The 22,991-nt window shown below is 38.2% G+C and overlaps 1 protein-coding gene across 11 annotated transcripts in view; it reads left to right on the plus strand.

Moving 5' to 3' along the window:
• Positions 1 to 22,991, plus strand: part of EPHA6 (EPH receptor A6) — a 943,752-nt gene that overhangs the window by 112,100 nt on the left and 808,661 nt on the right. Inside the window, exon 2 of one of the 11 annotated variants that reach the window (XM_009445928.4) lies at positions 10,289 to 10,408. The exons of the other annotated variants lie outside the window; for them this stretch is intronic. Coding sequence (XP_009444203.1) covers positions 10,361 to 10,408 — 48 coding nt within the window. The 5' untranslated portion in view covers positions 10,289 to 10,360. The remainder of the gene's footprint in view (positions 1 to 10,288; positions 10,409 to 22,991) is intronic. 11 annotated transcript variants of the gene reach the window in all.

Consider the following 22,991-nt stretch of genomic DNA (forward strand, 5'->3'; position numbering starts at 1 on the left):
ATTTGGAAGGGTTTTTCACATCTCTGTCTCCTTCATTTCAGCTCTGACCTTGGTTATTTCTTGTTTTCTACCAGCTTTGGGGTTCTTTTGCTCTTGGGTCTTGTAGTAGTTCATTTTCACACTGCTATAAAAATACTTCTTGAGACTAGGTAATTTATAAACAAAAGAGATTTAATTGACTCACAGTTCCACATGGGTAGGGAGGCCTCAGGAAACTTATAGTCATGGCAGAAGGGGAAGCAAGCATGTCTTACATGGCAGCAGGCAAGAGAGTGATTGTGTGAAGGGGGAACTGTCAAACACTTATAAAACCATCAGATCTTGTGAAAGTCACTATTACAAGAACAGCGTGGTGAAACCAACCCCATGATCCAGTCACCTCCCACCAGGCCCCTTCCTCGACACATGGGGATTACAATTATAGATATATTTGGGTGGGAACACAGAACCAGATCATATCATTCCATCCCTGCCCCCCTGCCCCCCACAAATCTCATATCTTCTTGCATTTCAAAACCAATCATGCATTCCCAACAGTCTTCCAGAGTCTTAACTCATTTCAGCATTAACCTAAATGTCCAATTCCAAAGTCTCATCTGAGACAAGACAAGTTCCTTCTGCCTAGGAGCTTGTAAAATAACAGTTACTTTCAAGATACAGTGGGGGCACAGGTATTGGATAAATGCTCTTACTCTAAATGGGAGAAATTGGCCAAAACAAAGGGGCTACAGGCCCCATGCAAGTCCAAACATTAGCATGGCAGTTCTTAAATCTTAAAGCTCTGAAATGATCTTCTTTGACTTTATGTCTCACATCCAGGACATGCTGATGCAAGGGGTGGGCTCCCATGGCCTTGGCTTTGCAGGGTACAGCCCCCCAGCTGGTTTTATGGCTGACCCTGAGTGTCTGCAGCTTTTCTGGGTGCACTGTGCAAACTGTCAGTGGATCTACCATTCTGGGGTCTAAAGAACAGTGGCCCTATTGTCACAGCTGCACTAGGCAGTGCCCCAGTAGGGACTCTGTGTGGGGGCGTCAACCCCACATTTTCCTACTGTACTACCCTAGCAAAGGTTCTCCATGAAGGCTCAGCCCCTGCAGCAGACTTTATACTGGACATCTGAGCATTTCCATACATTCTCTGAAATGTAGGCGGAGGTTCCCGAACCTTAATTCTTGACTTTTGTGCACCCGTAGGCCTAACACCACATGTAAGCCGGCAAGGCTTGGGGCTTGCACCCACTGAAGCAACAGCTGGAGCTGTACCTTGGCCTCTTTTAGCCACGACTGGAGCAGTTAGGATGCAGGGCTCCAAGTCCCATAGCTGCACAAAGCAGCTGAGCCCTGGGCCTGGCCCAGGAAACCATTTTTCCCTTCTAGGCCTTAGAGCCTATGATGGGAAGGACTGCTGTGAAGGTCTCTGGCATGCCCTGGAAACATTTTCTCCATTGTCTCGGATATTAACATTCAGCTCCTTGTTACTTATGCACATTTCTGCAGAAAATGGGTTTTTCTTTTCTATCACATTGTCAGGCTGCAAATTTTCTAAATGTTTTTACTCTTTTCTTTTAAACATAAGTTCCAGTTTCAGATAATCTCTCTCCAGTTCAAAGTTCCACGGATCTCTAGGGTGGGGGCAAAATGCTGCCAGTCTCTTTGCTAAAGCATAGTAAGAGTGACCTTTGCTCCAGTTCCCAATAATTTTCTCATCTCAATCTGAGACCACCTCAGCCTGGACTTCATTGTCCATGTCATTATCAGCATTTTGGTCAAAACCATTCAGTAAGTCTCTAGGAGGTTCCAAATTTTCCCTCATCTCCCTGTTACCCTGTTCCAAAGTCACTTCCACATTTTCAGGTTATCTTTATAGAAGTGCCCCACTCTGGGTACCAATTTCCTGTATTCATCCATTTTCACACTGCTATAAAGATACTACCTGAGATCAGGTAATGTATAAACCAAGGAAGTTTAATTTACTCACAGTTCTGCAGGGCTGGGCAGGCCTCAGAAACATTTAACTCATGGCAGAAGGGGAAACAGTTACGTCTTACAGGGTGGCAGGCAAGAAAGCGAGTGTGTGAAGGAGGAACTATGAAACTTTTGCAAAACTATCAGATCCCATGAGAACTCAGTCACTGTCAGGAGAACAGCATAGGGTGAACCACCCCCATGACCTGATCACCTCTCGCCAGGTCCTTCCCTAGACATGTGGAGATTATACAGATTATAATTCAGATGAGATTTGTGTGGGGACACAGAGCCAGACCATATCAGTTCTCAAGTTCTTTTAGTTGTGATGTTAGGTTGTTAGCTTGAGATCCTTCTAGCTTTTTGATATGAGCATTTAGTGCTATAAATTTACCTCTTAACACTGCTTTAGCTGCATCCCAGAGATTCTGGTATATTAGCTGTTTGTTATCATTAGTTTCAAATAACTTGATTTTTGCGTTAATTTCATTATTTACGCGAAAGTCATTCAGGAGCAGATTGTTCAATTTGCATGTAGTTGTGTGGTTTTGAGTGAGTTTAATCTTTAGTTCTAATTTGATTACACTGTGGCCTGAGAGACAGTTTGTTATGATTTTAGTTATTTTGCATTTGCTTTGGAGTATTTTACTTCTGATTGTGTGTCAATTTGAGAGTAAGTGCCGTGTGGTGATGAGAAGAATGTATATTCTGTTATTTTTGGCTGGAGAGTTCTGTAGGTATCTAACAGGTCCACTTGACTCAGAGCTGAGTTCAGGTCCTGAATATTTTTGTTAATTTCCTCTCTTGATGACTTGTTTAATATTGTCAGTGGGGTGGTAAAGTCTCCCACTATTATTGTGTGGGAGTCTAAGTCTCTTTGAAGGTCTCTAAGAACTTGCTTTATGAATCTGGGTGCTCCTCTATTGGGTGCATATATATTTAGAATAATTAGCACTTCTTATTGGATTGAACTCTTTACCATTATGTAATACCCTTCTTTGTCTTTTTTTATCTTTGTTGGTTTAAAGTCTTTTGTCAAAAACTAGGATTATAACCCCTGCTTTTTTCTGTTTTCCATTTGCTTGGTTAATTATCCTCAGTCTCAATATTTTGAGCCTTTGTGTGTCTTTGCATGTGAGATGGGTCTCTTGAAGACAACATATCAATGGGTCTTGGCTTTTTATCCAGCTTGAAGATGACATACCAATGGGTCTTGGCCTTATATCCAACAGCCTGAGCTGTACCTTGGCCTCCTTTAGCCACAACTGGAGCTCAAGTGGTTAGAATTTAGGGCACCAAGTCCCACAGCCATTCTGTGTCTTTTAATTGGGACATTTAGCCCATTTTCTTTTAAGATTAGTATTGTTATACATGGATTCAATACTGCCATCATGATGCTAGCTAGTTATTTTGCAGACTTGTTTACATGGTTGCTTCAGAGTGTTGCTGCTTTGTGTACCTCAGTGTGTTTTAATATTGGCTGCTAATGGTTTTTCCTTTCCGTATTTAGTGCTTCCTTCAGGAGCCCTTGCAAGGCAGGTCTCATGATGACGAATTCCCTCAGCATTTGCTTATCTGAAAAGGATTGTATTTCTCCTTCACTTATGAAGCTTACTTTGGACTGATATGAAATTCTGGGTTGGCAGTTTTCTTTTTTAAATATTGGCCCCCAGTCTCTTCTGGCTTGTAGGGTTTCTCCTGAGAGGTCTGCAGTTCGTCTGTTGGGCTTCCCTTTGTAGGTGACCTGGCCTTTCTTTCTGGCTGCTCTTAACATTTTTTCTTTCATTTCAACCTTGAAGACTGTGATGATTATATGTGTTGGGGTCGATCTTCTTGTGGAGTATTTTACTGGGGTTCTCTTCATTTCCTGAATTTGAATGTTGGCCTCTCTTATTAGGCTGGGGAAGTTCTCCTGGATGATATTCTGAAGTGTGTTTTCCAAGTTGATTCCATTCTCCTTGTCTCTTTCAGGTACCCCAAGCAGTCATAGGTTTGGTCTCTTTACATAATCCCGTATGTCTCAGAGGTTTTATTTATTCATTCTTTTTTGTCTGTTCTTGGCTGCTTCTCTTATTTTAGAAAGATATTCTCAGGCTGAGATTCTTTCCATAGCTTAGCCAATTCTGCTTTTAATACTTGTGATTGCGTTGTGAAGTTCTTATAGTGTGTTTTTCAGGTCTAACAGGTTAATTGTACTTCTCTCTAAATTGGCTATTTTGGTTGTCATCTCCTGTATTGTTTCATCATAATTCTTAGCCGCTTTGCATTGGGTTACAATATGTTACTTTAGCTCAGCAAAGTTTGTTATTACCTACCTTCTGAAGGCTATTTCTGTCATTTCAGCCATCTCAGCCTCAGCTCAGTTCTGAGCCCTTACTGGAGAGGTGTTGCAGTCATTTGGAGAAGGGGCACTCTATATTTTTGAGTTTTACTATTTTTGTGTTGATTTTTTCCATCTTTATGGGGTCTTTAAGGTTGCTGACCTTTGAATGGGGTTTTTGTGGGGTCTTTTGTGTTGATGTTGTTTTCTGTTTATTTGTTTTTCTTTTAACAGTCAGAACACCCTTCTATAGGGCTGCTGCAGGTTGCTGGAGGTCCCCTCTCTACCAAGGTTGCCTTAGATTTTCCAGTACCTGCAGGTATCATAATTGAAGGCTGTGAAACAGCAAACATTGTAGCCTCCTCCTTCTGGAAGCTCCATCCCAGGGGAGTACTAATTCATTTCCAGCCTGAACATGCCTGTAGGAGGTGGCCAGAGACCCAAATTGGGAGGCCTCACCCAGTCAAGGGGAACAGGGTCAGTAACCTGCTTAAAATAAGCTGTCTAGCTGGGCCTGGTGGCTCATGCCCATAATCCCAGAACTTTGGGAGGCTGAGGTGGGCAGATCACCTAAGGTCAGGCATTCTAGACCAGCCTGGACAACATGGTGAAAACCCATCTCTACTAAAAATACAAAAATTAGCCAGGCATGGTGGCATGCGCCTGTAATCCCAGCTATTCAGTGGACTGAGACAGGAGAATCACTTGAACCTGGGAGGCGGAGGTTGCGGTGAGCCGAGGTCACAACATTGCACTACAGCCTGGGTGACAGAGTGAGACTCTGTCTCCAAAAAAAAAAAAAAAAAAAAAAAAAAAGAAAGAAAAGCTTTCTGGCTTCTTTTTGGTAGAGCAAGTGTGCCATTTTGGGGATCCCTTGAGCCCTGATGGTTATGGGTTTTCCAGGGCCCACAGGCTGGACTGACTGAGGTACCTGAACAACCAAGGTGGTGGCCTGCCCCACCTCCCAGCCATTTTGTCTTAGATGGAAATTAGAGCTCTGTTCATAGAAAACTGTCTGAGTCCCAGCTGAAGCCCTGGCTGGGAGGTCCCACCCAGTGAGGAGGAATGGATCAGGGTCCTGCTTTAAGAAGCAGCTGCCATCTGGCAAAGCAGCTGTGCTGCACTGGGGGAACCCTTTCTTATCTGGACTGTTTGGACTCTCAAAAGCCAGCAGGCTGAGATGGCTGAGTCCACCTAACCACAGAGATGGTGGCCTCACCTACCCCCAGGGACTCCATTTTAGGTAGAGGTCAGAGCTCTGTCTGTAGAAAACTGGCTGGGGTGGCTGAAGCCTGGCTGGGAGCCCCCATTTAGTGAGGAGGAATAGATCAGGGTCCCACTTAAAGAAGCAGTCTGGCCATGGTGTAGCAAAGCAGCTATGCTGCACTAAGGGGACCCTTTCATCCAGACTGTTTGCACTCTCCAAAGACAGCAGGCTGGAATGGCTGAGTCAACAGAACTGCAGAGATAGTAGCTGCCTTTTCCCCTGGGAGCTCCTTCCCCTCTCAGACAGGCTCCTGTCGCCATTGGCTGGCTGGAATTTCAAACCAGTGAGTCTTATCTTGTGAGGTATCATGGAAGTGGGGCCCTCAGAATACCGCTGCTTGGCTCCCTGGATTCAGCCCGCTTCCTAGGGATATGCATGGACCTCTTGCCTTACCAGAGTTGCACACACCCTTGTTGAGGATCCTAGAGCCAGAGTATGTAAAGCTCCTGGGTCTCTGTGTGTGCCTGAGCAGCTGCTCTGCTGGCACTCCACACAGCTACAGAGCTGTATGGGTCCGTTGGACCCTAGGCCCTGATGCCGTGGGCTCATGAGGGGATCTCCTGATCTATGTTGCAAAGATCCATGGGAGGAGATTGGTTTCCTGGCAGGGTCACACAGTCATTCACTGCCTCCCTTGGTTGGGGGTGGGGATTCCTTGGCTGTATTCCAGGGTGGGCCATCACTCTACCCTGCTTTTCTTCATTCTCTGTGGATTGAGTTGTTTGCCTAATCAGTCCCAATGTGAGAACCTGGATATTACGGTTAAAGGTACTATATTCATTCACCCCTTTCATTCTTCTATGTGAGTAGTGTGGACTGCAGCTGCTTTTAATTGGCCATCTTGGCCCCTCCATTCAACTTTATATCCTTTATTTATCCTTTACTCTTTTGGGAGAAAATTTTCAAAATAAATATTTTAAAAACACAGAATGTACTTCAATTATTCAGCTTACCTTTTACGTTTACTTCACCAAAATCCTTTAAAAAGAGAGAACTGGTTTTCTATTATTTAACATATATTCACATTACTTAAACCATACACATTAGAAATAATGAAAAATAATTATGAATGTTCAGTAGAATTTATCTGCAGGATTTAGAAGACATTAAATTGCTTTAGTATGTCCTCCTGTAACCAAACCCAGGTTCAGCTCCCCACTGCTTGAAAGCCAGACAGGAGAGACAAGGGTTAGTAGGAAGGAAAGCAGGTTTATTTGGAAAGCCAGAGAGTTAGCAAACTGAGCAGATGGTGGACTATAATCACAGATTAGTTCACTACCATCTCTAAAATGCGTAATTGTAAAAAATAGTGTGTTTTTGTTTTTTGGCTGTTTTTAAAGTTTTAAAAATATTTTAAACATATATGTATTTTAAAAATATTAATGTCATAATAAAACATGCAAAACGATTTATCTGGTTAACATATGCTTCTCTATGTATGATCTGAAAAAATTTTTTTAATTTACTATAGGATTTTTAAAGGGAAACTTGGTATGGGAAAGATACAGGAGTGGTACAGGGTGCAGAGTCTATGTGTCTTTGTTCCAATGGCTTATCTTGGGTAATCATACATCTGGACGTCAAGATGGCATTATTTTGACTTCAGCCCCTTGGTGGTAGACTAATTCTTCGCAACCCCCCTTAAGCAGGAGGATTCCTCAATCAGGGCTCCATTCCTGGTTTGTTTCGAAATTAGCCTCTGGAATTTCCTAAGCAAGGACGTAACTGTTAAGTACATATTGCCAGAGGGAAGTGTCTAGCGAGGGGCAAAGGAAGAAGGGGTAAAATGGGAGGGAAAGAAGAAGAAAGTAGGTGATTAAAATATATTTTTTAAAATGAGGTCCTGGTTACATTCCTCTAACAATATATTTAATTATTGTATTTCCAAGTTTCTAAAATTGCAGGTTTTTGTTACTTACCTAATTAATTTTTTAGCTAAATATGTTTATAAAAACTTTAGTTTAACTATTTTCATGATTTTGGAATGTAGACTTTGACACAGGCAAATATATGGACAGCAAATAGTTAAGTTTCTTAGAATTTTCCTAACTCTACTTTGATTTCCAAAATTCTACAAGTGAAATTAGTTATAACAGAATTCTCTTGTAATTGTACAGTTTTGTTAACACCTTGTAAGAAGTGTGAAAGTAAGAAAGATTCATGATCAAATTGCAAATCACTATGAAAGTACAAAACAGTTTAGGATTTGAGAGTTTCTTAGAAGAAGAATTTAGTTATGAATTTTAAGGACACAGAGTAAGTTTATTATTATAAATTTTAAAGTGAAATAGGAAAGTTAAATATGTGACACAAATAGTTGTGAACTGAGGAATCGGAGAAGAGAGAGAGTATGGATATTTAATATGTTTTGGGTAACATAAAGAACATGATGATTATACTGTTGTGTAACAGGAAATGACCAGATGATAGTTGTCATTATTTGGAAGAAATGGCTTGGTATTTTATGACTCAATTTTTATAACAATTGATGAAAAAGGCTCTGAAGTGATTTGAGGTGATATTATTATTTAATGTACCAAATAAATTTGATGTTTATTACAACCAAAATAATTGGTTCATATTTTTCATGCTAAAATAAGCTATTTGTTAATAGCTTCATTTTAAAAATATGAAATACATTTTTCTATTTTAATGGGTTCTATTCACAGGGGCAAGTAAATTTACACATACTTAAGCCACAAAGAAGGGTGTTTATAAATAGAATACTTCACTTTGATTGAGTAGGCCATACTCTGGGGACTGTGGTGGGGAGGGGGGAGGGGGGAGGGATAGCATTGGGAGATATACCTAATGCTAGATGACGAGTTGGTGGGTGCAGCGCACCAGCATGGCACATGTATACATATGTAACTAACCTGCACAATGTGCACATGTACCCTAAAACTTAAAGTATAAAAAAAAAAAAAAAAAAAATTTTCAATTAAAAAAAAAAAAAAAAAATGTCCTGGGAGGTAGTAACAATTTCTATCAGATTTTTTTCCTTGCAGATTTAATCTTCATTTCTGTTTTTAGAGTTTATTCTTTATGATCCATTTTTTATTTTATCTTATACCATTATTATTAAATATATTAGCACATATGGTATTTCTAATTTTAATTGTAAATTACCACTTCTATAAGTGATCATTTGTTTCCAGAACTATTTTTTTCTGCATACCTTATTATTTTATTAACCATGGTTTTAAAATAATCAAATACAAATTTCTAGAATTATTAGACAAAATATAGTAAGCAGAACTAGCTACTTTACTGGTTTTTTGTTGTGTTAAACTACCTATTGAGTATAATTTTACCCTGTGTATAACTATGTTATAATAATATGGTGATTGGGTACAGCAATATTTGTAAAAATTACTTTATATTGTTTACATTATTTACATTATTTTCAAATATTAATGGTTTATATAAAACTATAAACTAAGGGGAATAATTAGAAAGGCCAATGAAATTTAAATAAAATTCACAAATTAAGTACCATAAAATAATCACATAATTCAAATGTCCTTTTCCTGAAGGACTATCAATCCTAAATATGAAAATAGAGGTTAGAAAAAACATCCTTTAAGTATAATAGCTTTAAATATTATCTTTGCTCCTAGCATTATAAAATTATCTTCTCCATTACTTGTTTTTAATATACTAACATCATAAAGAAATGGGGATATGATATCATTTATTTTTTATATTAACTTTCAATCATAAGATAAAGATTCAAATATTGGTTCTCTAATGTCTACCCAACGCTTGTACAATTTTAAATGATCCAGTAACACTAAGAGCATTTAGATTAATGGTTACTGTTTTAGCAACCTCTCTTCTTCAAATACTTACCATGTTCGTTTTCACTAAACCTGAAGACAATACTCACATTAACAACATTTTTATGTATTTTAGAAATAAACTATAACTAAATTATCAGTAGGTTAACTACCTGAGGAATAGTTCATACTGGGGAAAAATAAAATCAAAATATGTTTTTATTTTCCGATTAACTACTCTGATTATTTGAACAAATTAAGAATGATATATTATTCCAGGATACAATATTATCTTTTCCATTCAAGGTTAAAAATATAACTTGTGATATTTAATTTTGGTTAAACATTTACACATATTTTAACTATTATATGAATATATGTATATGACATATATAAAACTATTATAGGTATTCTACATGGACATACTTTCTCTTACATAATTCATTTCATATATTCTAGATTTTAAAAGACCATATTATATTTAAACATTTTTGAAAATATAATATATAAAGATAGCATATAAAAATTTCCAGATTGTTGTGAAGCATCATATTTCATTTTATATAAAGGTTTCCATCCTAAATATTATATATATTTATAACAGTTCAACTTGCCTTAAACATTATATATACACACATTATGTATATTATATATACATTATATATACATTATATATATAATATATATGCACACATTAAATATATGTGTGTGTGTGTGTGTAGTCCTTAGGATGTTTCTGATCTAATTTACACATGCATGTTTTCAAATATATCCTAAGTTGAGTTAATTCAATGTATTTATATTGAGGATATTATTAATATGACACGAGAGGACTCATTAGTGAAAATGAATATTTAGTGTCATACCATATAGCACCTTCATTGTGCAGAGCTGCTAAAACAGTATGGAACAAACCTCCTAAGGAAAATTTGATATAGCTTTCCTATGCTTTTCCAGACCTATTTTCAACACTGCTAAAAGGGGGGAAAATTCAAGAAGGCACTGAAGAGACCACCTCACCAGAACCTGATGTTACTTCTCCTCTGGATGTGCATGCTGCAGCTCCATAGGAGCCAGGTTGGAAAAGTTTCTAGGAAAACAACATCTATTTTTTTAAATGGAAATATATTTTTGTATGGAAATACGTCATTTTAGGCCCCAGAGTTAAGTACATTAAAGTTCACATTTTAGTTTCCACTTAACATTTATTTCTTAAATGTTTTTTAAAACTCAATAAAAAACATTTGGCTTTTCAAAAATATGTTTGAAATGTAATGGTTTTAAAGCATGCAAAATTAGGTAATTAAAAAAGTCATGTATCTGCTTTACATAAACCTAAAAAAAAATCAAGCTGTTATGAATCCATTATAATGATAGAGTATGAAGTTAAATTATAAAATTTATATCAAACTTTTCAAGCTCTTTTGTGTATATTATATAACTGGCAGTGGATAATTTCTGTAATTCTTTTTGTTCTGTACTTCAAGCTCAAGGAAATGTATAATATTGCTCTTGGGTTTTTTTTGTTGATGTTCTTTTTTTAATTTAATTTTATTTTATTATTATACTTTAAGTTTTAGGGTACATGTGCACAATGTGCAGGTTTGTTACATACGTACACATGTGCCATGTTGGTGTGCTGCACCCCTTAACTTGTCATTTAGCATTAGGTATATCTCCTAATGCTATCCCTCCCCACTCCTCCGACCCCACAACAGTCCCCGGAGTGTGATATTCCCCTTCCTGTGTCCATGTGTTCTCACTGTTCAATTCCCACCTCTGAGTGAGAACATGTGGTGTTTGGTATTTTGTCCTTGTGATAGTTTGCTGAGAATGATGGTTTCCACTTTCATCCATGTCCCTACAAAGGCCATGAACTCCTCCTTTTTTATGGCTGCATAGTATTCCATGGTGTATATGTGCCACATTTTCTTAATCAAGTCTATCCTTGTTGGATATTTGGGTTGGTTCCAAGTCTTCACTATTGTGAATTGTGCCGCAATAAACATACGTGTGCATGTGTCTTTATAGCAGCATGATTTATAATCCTTTGGGTATATACCCAGTAATGGGATGGCTGGGTCAAATGGTATTTCAAGTTCTAGATCCCTGAGGAATCGCCACACTGACTTCCACAATGGTTGAACTAGTTGACAGTCCCACCAACAGTGTAAAAGTGTTCCTATTTCTCCCCATCCTCTTCAGCACCTGTTGTTTCCTGACTTTTTAATGATCGCCATTCTAACTGGTGTGAGATGGTATCTCATTGTGGTTTTGCTTTGCATTTCTCTGATGGCCAGTGATGATGAGCATTTTTTCATGTGTTTTTTGGCTGCATAAATGTCTTCTTTTGAGAAGTGTCTGTTCATATCCTTCGCCCACTTTTTGATGGGGTTGTTTGTTTTTTTCTTGTGAATTTGTTGGAGTTCATTGTAGATTCTGGATATTAGCCCTCTGTCAAATGAGTAGTTTGCGAAAATTTTCTCCTATTTTGTAGGTTGCCTGTTCACTCTGATGGTAGTTTCTTTTGCTGTGCAGAAGCTCTTTAGTTTAATTAGATCCATTTTTGTCAATTTTGACTTTTGTTGTCATTGCTTGTGGTGTTTTGGACATGAAGTCCTTGCCCATGCCTATGTCCTGAATGGTATTGCCTAGGTTTTCTTCTAGGGTTTTTATGGTTTTAGGTCTAACATTTAAGTCTTTAATCCATGTTGAATTAATTTTTGTGTAAGGTGTAAGGAAGGGATCCAGTTTCAGCTTTCTACATATGGCTAGCCAGTTTTCCCAGCACCATTTATTAAATAGGGAATCCTTTCCCCATTGCTTATTTTTGTCAGGTTTGTCAAAGATCAGATAGTTGTAGATATGCGGCATTATTTCTGAGGGCTCTGTTCTGTTCCATTGGTCTATATCTCTGTTTTGGTAGCAGTACCATGCTGTTTTGGTTACTGTAGCCTTGTAGTATAGTTTGAAGTCAGGTAGTGTGATGCCTCCAGCTTTGTTCTTTTGGCTTAGGATTGACTTGGTGATGCAGGCTCTTTTTTGGTTCCATATGAACTTTAAAGTAGTTTTTTCCAATTCTGTGAAGAAAGTCATTGGTAGCGTGATGGGGATGGCATTGAATCTATAAATTACCTTGGGCAGTATGGCCATTTTCACGATATTGATTCTTCCAACCCATGAGCATGGAACGTTCTTCCATTTCTTTGTATCCTCTTTTATTTCCTTGAGCAGTGGTTTCTAGTTCTGCTTGAGGAGGTCCTTCACATCCCTTGTAAGTTGGATTCCTAAGTATTTTATTCTCTTTGAAGCAATTGTGAATGGGAGTTCACTCATGATTTGGCTCTCTGTTTGTCTGTTGTTGGTGTATAAGAATGCTTGTGATTTTTGTACATTGATTTTGTATCCTGAGACTTTGCTGATGTTGCTTATCAGCTTAAGGAGATTTTGGGCTGAGACAATGGGATTTTCTAGATATACAATCATGTCATCTGCAAACAGGGACAATTTGACTTCCTCTTTTCCTAATTGAATACTCTTTATTTCCTTCTCCTGCCTAATTGCCCTGGCCAGAACTTCCAACACTATGTTGAATAGGAGTGGTGAGAGAGGGCATCCCTCTCTTGTGCCAGTTTTCAAAGGGAATGCTTCCAGTTTTTGCCCATTCAGTATGATATTGGCTGTGCGTTTGTCATAGATAGCTCTTATTATTTTGAGATACATCCCATCAATACCTAATTTATTGAGAGTTTTTAGCATGAAGAGTTGTTGAATTTTGTCAAAGGCCTTTTCTGCACCTATTGAGATAATGTGGTTTTTGTCTTTGGTTCTGTTTACATGCTGGATTACATTTATTGATTTGTATGTGTTGAACCAGCCTTGCATCCCAGGGATGAAGCCCACTTGATCATGGTGGATAAGCTTTTTGATGTGCTGCTGGATTTGGTTTGCCAGTATTTTATTGAGGATGTTTGCATCAATGTTCATCAAGGACATTGGTCTAAAATTCTCTTTTTTGGTTGTGTCTCTGCCAGCCTTTGGTATCAGGATGATGCTGGCCTCATAAAGTAAGTGAGGGAGGATTCCCTCTTTTTCTGTTGATTGGAATAGTTTCAGAAGGAATGGTACCAGCTCCTCCTTGTACCTGTGGTAGAATTCGGCTGTGAATCCATCTGGTCCTGGAATCTTTTTGGTTGGTAAGCTATTGATTATTGCCACAATTTCAGAGCTAGTTATTGGTCTATTCAGACATTCAGCTTCTTCCTGTTTTAGTCTTGGGAGGGTGTATGTGTCGAGGAATTTATCCATTTCTTCTAGATTTTCTAGTTTATTTGCATAGAGATGTTTGTAGTATTCTCTGATGGTAGTCTGTATTTCTGTGGGATCGGTGGTAATATCCCCTTTATCATTTTTATTGCGTCTATTTGATTCTTCTCTCTTTTCTTCTTTATTAGTCTTGCTAGCGGTCTATCAGTTTTGTTAATCTTTTCAAAAAACCAGCTCCTGGATTCATTAACTTTTTGAAGGGTTTTTGTGTCTCTATATCCTTCAGTTCTGCTCTGATTCTAGTTATTTCTTGCCTTGTGCTAGCTTTTGAATGTGTTTGCTCTTGCTTTTCTAGTTCTTTTAATTTTGATGTTAGGGTGTCAATTTAGGATCTTTCCTGTTTCTCTTGTGGGCATTTAGTGCTATAAATTTCCCTTTACACACTGCTTTGAATGTGTCCCAGAGATTCTGGTATGTTGTGTCTTTGTTCTCGTTGGTTTCAAAGAACATCTTTATTTCTGCCTTCGTTTCATTATTTACCCAGTAGTCATTCCGGAGCAGGTTGTTCAGTTTGCATGTAGTTGAGCGGTTTTGAGTGAGTTTCTTAATCCTGAGTTCTAGTTTGATTGCACTGTGGTCTGAGAGACAGTTTGTTATAATTTGTGTTGTTTTACATTTGCTGAGGAGTGCTTTACTTTCAACTATGTGGTTAATTTTGGAATACGTGTGGTGTGGTGCTGAAAAAAATGTATATTCGGTTGATCTGGGGTGGAGAGTTCTATAGATGTTTATTAGGTCCACTTGGTGCAGAGCTGAGTTCTATTCCTGGGTATCCTTGTTAACTTTCTGTCTCGATCTGTCTAATGTTGACAGTGTGGTGTTAAAGTCTTCCATTATTATTGTGTGGGAGTCTAAGTATCTTTGTAGATCTCTAAGGACTTGCTTTATGAATCTGGGTGCTCCTGTATTGGGTGCATATATATTTAAGATAGTTAGCTCTTGTTGAATTGATCCCTTTACCATTATGTAATGGCCTTCTTTGTCTCTTTTGATCTTTGTTAGTTTAAAGTCTGTTTTATCAGAGACTAGGATTGCAACCCCTGCCTTTTTTTGTTTTCCATTTGCTTGGTAGATCTTCCTCCATCCCTTTCTTTTGAGCCTGTGTGTTTCTCTGCACGTGAGATGGGTTTCCTGAATACAGCACACTGATGGGTCTTGACTCTTTATCCAATTTTCCAGTCTGTGTCTTTTAGTTGGAGTATTTAGTCCATTTACATTTAAGGTTAATATTGTTATGTGTGAATTTGATCCTGTCATTATGATGTTAGCTGGTTATTTTGTTCGTTAGTTGATGCAGTTTCTTCCTAGCCTTGATGGTCTTTACAATTTGGCATGTTTTTGTAGTGTCTGGTACCGGTTGTTCCTTTCCATGTTTAGTGCTTCCTTCAGGAGCTGTTTTAGGGCAGGCCTGGTGGTGACAAAATCTCTCAGCATTTGCTTGTCTGTAAAGTATTTTATTTCTCCTCCACTTATGAAGCTTAGTTTGGCTGGATATGAAATTCTGGGTTGAAAATTCTTTTCTTTAAGAATGTTGGATATTAGTCCCCACTCTCTTCTGGCTTGTAGAGTTTCTGCCGAGAGATCCGCTGTTAGTCTGATGGGCTTCTCTTTGTGGGTAACCCGACCTTTCTCTCTGGCTGTCCTTAACATTTTTTCCTTCATTTAAACTTTGGTGAATCTGACAATTATGGGTCTTGGAGTTGCTCTTCTCGAGGAGTATCTTTGTGGCATTCTCTTTATTTCCTGAATCTGAATGTTGGCCTGCCTTGCTATATTTGGGAAGTTCTCCTGGATAATATCCTGCAGAGGGTTTTCCAACTTGGTTCCATTCTCCCCGTCACTTTCAGATACACCAATCAGTCGTAGATTTGTTCTTTTCACATAGTCCCATATTTCCTGGAGGCTTTGTTCGTTTCTTTTTATTCTTTTTTCTCTAAACTTCCCTTCTCGCTTCATTTCATTCATTTCATCTTCTATCACTGATACCCTTTCTTCCAGTTGATCGCATCGGCTCCTGAGGCTTCTGCATTCTTCACGTAGTTCTCGAGCCTTGGCTTTCAGCTCCATCAGCTCCTTTAAGCACTTCTGTGCATTGGTTATTCTAGTTATACATTCGTCTAATTTTTTTTTGAAAGTTTTTAACTTCTTTGCCATTGGTTTGAATTTCCTCCTGTAGCTCGGAGTAGTTTGATCGACTGAAGCCTTCTTCTCTCAACTCGTCAAAGTCATTCTCCGTCCAGCTTTGTTCCATTGCTGGTGAGGAACTGCGTTCCTTTGGAGCAGGAGAGGTGCTCTGCTTTTTAGAGTTTCCAGTTTTTCTGCTCTGTTTTTTCCCCATCTTTGTGGTTTTATCTTGTTTTGGTCTTTGATGATGGTGACGTACAGATGGGTTTTTGGTGTGGATGTCCTTTCTGTTTGTTAGTTTTCCTTCTAACAGACTGGACCCTCAGCTGCAGGTTTGTTCGAGTTTGCTAGAGGTCCACTCCAGACCCCATTTGCCTGGGTACCAGCAGCGGTGGCTGTAGAACAGCGGTGACTGTAGAACAGCGGATTTTCATGAACGCAAATGCTGCTGCCTGATCGTTCCTCTGGAAGTTTTGTCTCAGAGGAGTATGTAGTCGTGTGAGGTGTCAGTCTGCCCCTACTGGGGGGTGCCTCCCAGTCAGGCTGCTCGGGGGTCAGGGACCCACTTGAGGAGGCAGTCTGCCCGTTCTCAGATCTCCAGCTGCGTGCTGGGAGAACCACTACTCTCCTCAAAGCTGTCAGACAGGGACATTCAAGTCTGCAGAGGTTACTGCTGTCTTTTTGTTTGTCTGTGCCCTGCCCCCAGAGGTGGAGCCTACAGAGGCAGGCAGGCCTCCTTTAGCTGTGGTGGGCTCCACCCAGTTCCAGCTTCCCAGCTTCTTTGTTTACCTAAGCAAGCCTCAGCAATGGCAGGCACCCCTCCCCCAGCCTTGCTGCAGCCTTGCAGTTAGATCTCAGACTGCTGTGCTAGCAATCAGCGTGACTCCGTGGGCCTAGGACCCTCCGAGCTAGGTGTGGGATATAATCTCCTGCTGTGCTGTTTTTTAAGCCCGTTGGAAAAGCGCAGTATTAGGGTGGGAGTGACCCGATTTTCAAGGTGCCATCTGTCACCCCTTTCTTTGACTAGGAAAGGGAACTCCCTGACCCCTTGTGCTTCCCGAGTGAGGCAATGCCTTGCCCTGCTTAGGCTAGCACACGGTGCGCTGCACCCACTGTCCTGCGCCCACTGTCTGGCACTCCCTAGTGAGATGAACCCGGTACCTTAGATGGAAATGCAGAAATCACCGGTATTCTGCTTTGCTCATGCTGGGAGCTGTAGACCAGAGCTGTTCCTATTTGGCTATCTTGGCTCCCGCTGCTCTTGGTTTTAAGTTCAAGTTTAAAAGTAATAAGTATTCATATGTTCATTTCCTAAGCCTAGGAGAACTCTGGGATACAAACCAGGGTATTCCAAAATGACCTTGAAGGGACTTTTTTTTTTCAACTGAAACTTATTTCGAGACCTAAATTTCATAGTCAACTTACTGTGCAATTGCACACCAGAACTTATTCCTCCTATCTAACTCTAACTTTGTATCCGTTGACCAGTCTCTCATTATCCACCACCAGCCTCTGGTAACTACTATTCTCTTTTCTACTTTTATAAGATCAACTCTTTTAGATTCCACATATGTGTGAGATCATGCAATATTTGTCTTTCTGTTCCTCACTTATTTCATGTCCTCCAGGTTCATCCGTGTTGCAGCAAATGACAGGATTTCATTCTTTTTATGTCTGAATAATATTCTTTTTTGTATATATATATTTTTTTCTTTATCCATTCATCTGCTACCTATTGTATTCTATATTTCAGAATATCTAGAAGGGAGGATTTTGTATGTTCTCACCAAAAAGAAATGATAAATTTTTGAAGTAATGTATATGCTACTCTGATTTGATTATTATACAGTGTATACATATATCAAAACATTATACTGTGCCCCAAAATATATACAATTATGTGTCAATTAAAAACAAACAAAAACACAAAGATTTTTAATATCCTGAATTTCAGAGTTTATATATTAAATGCTTTTGAAAGTGTAGTGACTCTGTTCAGAATATTGAAATGCACTGGGGTGATAGCTGTTCTGTGAATAGAAGATGCACATAATGATTACAAGTGCAAATGATGTATTTAAAAACATAAGCAGTTAACAGTGAGACTAAACTGTCTAGTTATCAAAACTTATTCAAACATAAAGTAAATAATAATGTAGCATTCTTTCACTTTTATAATGAAAGCAAAGTTGACTGTTGTATGATAGAGTATGGTGTTGATTACTGTAGTCCCAGCTACTCAGTAGGCTGAGGCAGGAGGATTGCTTGAGCCTGGGAGGTTGAGGATGCAGTGAGGCTAGCAGCATATGTTATGCTGAAAAATAAATTGAAAAAAGTATCTGTAAAATGAAATTTAAGAAGATAAGAAAGGAATGAATTTGAGATGTTGGAAATTATTGAAATGTAAGATGAGTTTTGCAATTTATGATATATATGATATATCAATAATGTTGTTCTAATAGATCATAAATTGTATTATATCCATCAGTGAATAAACATGCTTAATATATTTATCCCTTTTTAGCTATTACACATTTTTCTATAAAATTCCTTGCAAAGTTATCTATATGTTGTCTCAGTTAACTCTCCATGAAAGAATGGTATGTACTCACCATCTTCTCTCACAAAACCATGCTAGTTAGACTTTTGTCCCACCACTCCACCAAAACAACTCAACTCCAGATCATTTATAACACTCACATTGTCTACTTTAAAACTTAATGTTAAACCCTCATCTTACATGATTTATCAGCAGCTTTTATCATACATAATAGCCACCTCTTTTTTTAAACAATTGTATCACTTATATATTTCCCTTTTTTTTCCTTTTACCTTTTAAATTTCTCTGGCTCGTTTCTCTTCCATTGATCAGAACTTTGATTCAAGTATTATCATATATGGTCCATATGATCTTATTTAGTTTCAAGGCTTTAAATATGTTAATGAATCCTGAATTTGTATTTCAAGGCTTGACTTCTACTCTGAACTCCTACTTGGTTATTTAGTGCTGTACCTATTCAGCTGGCATGTATATCAGGCATCTTATCCAACATATCTAAAACTTGAACACCTTGGCCGTGCACAGCGGCTCACGCCTGTAATCCCAGCACTTTGGGTGGCCAAGGCGGGTGGATCAAGAGATATGCAGTTTTCTCATCTGTAAAATAACTCGATATTACCTATCTTTCTAGGTTTTTGGTAAATAAAATGGTAAGTAAAATGGTAAGATCAAGAGATCAAGAGATTGAGACCATCCTGGCCAACATGGTGAAACCCCGTCTCTACTAAAAATACAAAAATTAGCTGAGCGTGGTGGTGCATGTCTGTAGTCCCAGCTACTCAGGAGGCTGAGGCAGGAGAATCGCTTGAACCCGGGAGGCAGAGGTTGCAGTGAGCCAATATCGTGCCACTGCACTCCAGCCTAGGCGACAGAGCGAGACTCTGTCTCAAAAACAAACAAACAACAAAAACAAAAACTGAACACTTTATCTCCCCACCTCGGTCTGTTTCTTCTACAGTTTTCATTGTTTTATAATTTCAGCATTTCAGTTATTCTAAATAAAAATTTGGAGTTCTACTTAATTTTACTTTTTCTGAAACTGTATTTTCAATTGAGAAACAGATATCTGTGATTTTATCTTAAAAATATATCCAGAATTTGATTGACTTTTACCACCAGTATTGCAACCGGTCTGGTCCATGATACCATCATCTTTCCCTTAGATTAATAAAATCATATTCTAAGTGCATTTTCTGATTCCATATTCACCTCCATGCCCAGTAGTCTGTTTTCCTGTATAGACCTGTACTTTTCAAAACGGAACTCCAGAGTTGATGGATTCCTTGAAATGAAGTAGTCTGCACTCACCCTGTGTTGTCTGAACTGCAAAGCCAGGCAAATTCCATCATCAGCTGACTCATACATGATCAAGGCTAACGAAAATTGTGTAAGCCATGCATTCGAGTTATAATTGATTACCAGCTTACTCAAATATGTTGCATGTGTTACTAACCCTACAAAATAAAATCATAGACCTGTGTTACTTTGGTCAGGTCATTTAACAATTCCATATGTAGTTTTCTCATCTGTAAAATAACTCGATATTACCTATTTTTCTAGGTTTTTTGGAGGGTTAAGTAAAATGATAATTTCAAAGCATTTAGTGCGGCACATTAATTACAGATTTACATTATAATTAAATGATGAAAAATATATATATATATCTGTGAATACCAATAAAATTAGTAGATTAAAGTTGTAAAATTTATCTTAAAGGCTAAAGACAGGTGAAAAAGAATAAATACATGATCTTGTTACAGTCGATGAGCCTACATTGATACATTGTTATCAACCAGAGTTCATCATTTACATTAGGATTCACACTTTTTGTTGTACATTCTATGGATTGAGATAAATTTAAAATACCATGTGTCTGCCATTATAGTATCATACACAGTATATTCCTTGCCCTAAAAATTCTCCATGCTCTGCTTGTTCATCCCTCACTACTGCCTAACCCTTGGCAACCACTGATCTTTTTCTGTACCACAGTTTTTCGTTTTCTAGAATATTATGTAGTTTCAATCATACAAAATGTAGCCTCTTAAGAGTGGCTTCTTTCATTTAGTTATATGATTTTAAGTTTCTTCCATGTCTTTTCCCTATATGATAGCTCATTTCTTTTTTTTTATTATTATACTTTAAGTTTTAGGGTACATGTGCACAACATGCAGGTTTGTTACATAAGTATACATGTGCCATATTGGTGTGCTGCACCGAGTAACTCGTCATTTACATTAGGCATATCTCCTAATGCTATCCCTCCCCCCTTCCCCCACCCCATGACAGGCCCCGGTGTGTGATGTTACCCTTCCTGTGTCCAAGTGTTCTCATTGTTCAATTCCCACTTATGAGTGAGAACATGTGGTGTTTCGTTTTTTGTTCTTGCGATAGTTTGCTGAGAATGATGGTTTCCAGCTTCATCCATGTCCCTACAAAGGACATGAACTCATCATTTTTTGTGGCTGCATAGTATTCCATGGTGTATATGTGCCACATTTTCTTAATCCAGTCTATCACTAATGGACATTTGGGTTGGTTCCAAGTCTTTACTATTGTGAATAGTGCCACAATAAACATACGTGTGCATGTGTCTTTATAGCAGAATGATTTATAATACTTTGGGTATATACCCAGTAATGGGATGGCTGGGTCAAAGGGTATTTCTAGTTCTAGATCCTTGAGGAATCGCCACACTGACTTCCACAATGGTTGAACTAGTTTACAGACCCACCAACAGTGTAAAAGTGTTCCTGTTTCTCCACATCCTCTCCAGCACCTGTTGTTTCCTGACTTTCTAAGATCACCATTCCAATTGGTGTGAAATGATATCTCACTGTGGTTTTGCTTTGCATTTCTCTGATGGCCAGTGATGATGAGCATTTTTTCATGTGTCTGTTGGCTGCATAAATGTCTTCTTTTGAGAAGTGTCTGTTCATATCCTTCACCTACTTTTTGATGGGGCTGTTTGTTTGTTTTTATTTGTAGATTTGTTTGAGTTCTTTGTAGATTCTGGATATTAGCCCTTTGTCAGATGAGTAGATTGCGAAAATTTTCTCCCATTCTGTGGGTTGCCTGTTCACTCTGATGGTAGTTTCTTTTGCTGTGCAGAAGCTCTTTAGTTTAATTAGATCCCATTTGTCAGTTTTGGCTTTTGTTGCCATTGCTTTTGGTGTTTTAGACATGAAGTCCTTGCCTATGCCTATGTCTTGAATGGTATTGCCTAGGTTTTCTTCTAGGGTTTTTATGGTTTTAGGTCTAACATTTAAGTCATTAATCCATCTTGAATTAATTTTTGTATAAGGCATAAGGAAGGGATCCAGTTTCAGCTTTCTACATATGTCTAGCCAGTTTTCCCAGCACCATTCATTAAATAGGGAATCCTTCCCCCATTTCTTGTTTTTGTCAGGTTTTTCAAAGATCAGATGGTTGTAGATGTGTGGTATTATTTCTGAGGGCTCTGTTCTCTTCCATTGGTCTATATCTCTGTTTTGGTACCAGAACCATGCAATGTGCAGAAATCACAAGCATTCTTATACACCAATAAGAGACAAACAGAGAGCCAAATCATGAGTGAACTCCCATTCACAATTGCTTCAAAGAGAATAAAATACCTGGGAATCTAACTTACAAGGGATGTGAAGGAGCTCTTCAAGGAGAACTACAAACCACTGCTCAATGAAATAAAAGAGGATACAAACAAATGGAAGAACATTCCATGCTCATGGATAGGAAGAATCAATATTGTGAAAATGGCCATACTGCCCAAGGTAATTTATAGATTCAATGCCATCCCCATCATGCTACCAATGACTTTCTTCACAGAATTGGAAAAAACTACTTTAAAGTTCATATAGAACCGAAAGAGAGCCTGCATTGCCAAGACAGTCCTAAGCCAAAAGAACAAAGCTGGAGGCATCACGCTACCTGACTTGAAACTACACTACAGAGCTACGATAGCTCATTTCTTTTTAGTACTGAATAATATTCTGTTGTGGATGTACCTGGGATTTTTGAAAATGGTATCCTGTACATATTTTGGATATTTTCCCCAACTATTTTTAAATAAGTATGAAGGCAAAAAGTGTTTTTTTAATTGTACTTTGGCAAAGTTTATCTTTGCAAGACTCTTAAAATGGATATAGTCATCTAAAACTTGGAGTGTCTTATAGATCAGTTGTTTTCATATATACTTTATTTGCTTCTGTATGTTCTATGTGTCATCGAGGAAAATTTCTATCATTTCTTGTCAACTACCACATAAAGTTGATTGTGATTCCTCCACCCATATTCCTTTACAGTTCATATGTAACCTTGGCATAATTTTGGCTGTTTTGAAACTTAGGAATCAGTGCATTGTTTAAGCTGTAGGAAGATATCTTAGTAATTCTTATTGATGTTACTTTTTATTTCCCTGAAAGTCAGGAGAAGGAATATTAGATATGTTTTTGAATAAGCCAGCTTTATGGAAAAAAAATGCTAAGTATTTAAAATGTAATTACACTTTGATTAAAATAAATGAATAAAATCTTATTATATAGATTCGTGGTAAAAGGAAAGTCTTTATATTTGATTAGTGGTGTTTCCTCTATCTTCAGGTATGCCTCCTTTCACCACAAGCTCAAGACTCAAGAAATTTGTACGTATATA

The sequence above is a fragment of the Pan troglodytes genome, chromosome 2, assembly GCF_028858775.2.
Source record: "Pan troglodytes isolate AG18354 chromosome 2, NHGRI_mPanTro3-v2.0_pri, whole genome shotgun sequence".
Taxonomy (NCBI): domain Eukaryota; kingdom Metazoa; phylum Chordata; class Mammalia; order Primates; family Hominidae; genus Pan; species Pan troglodytes.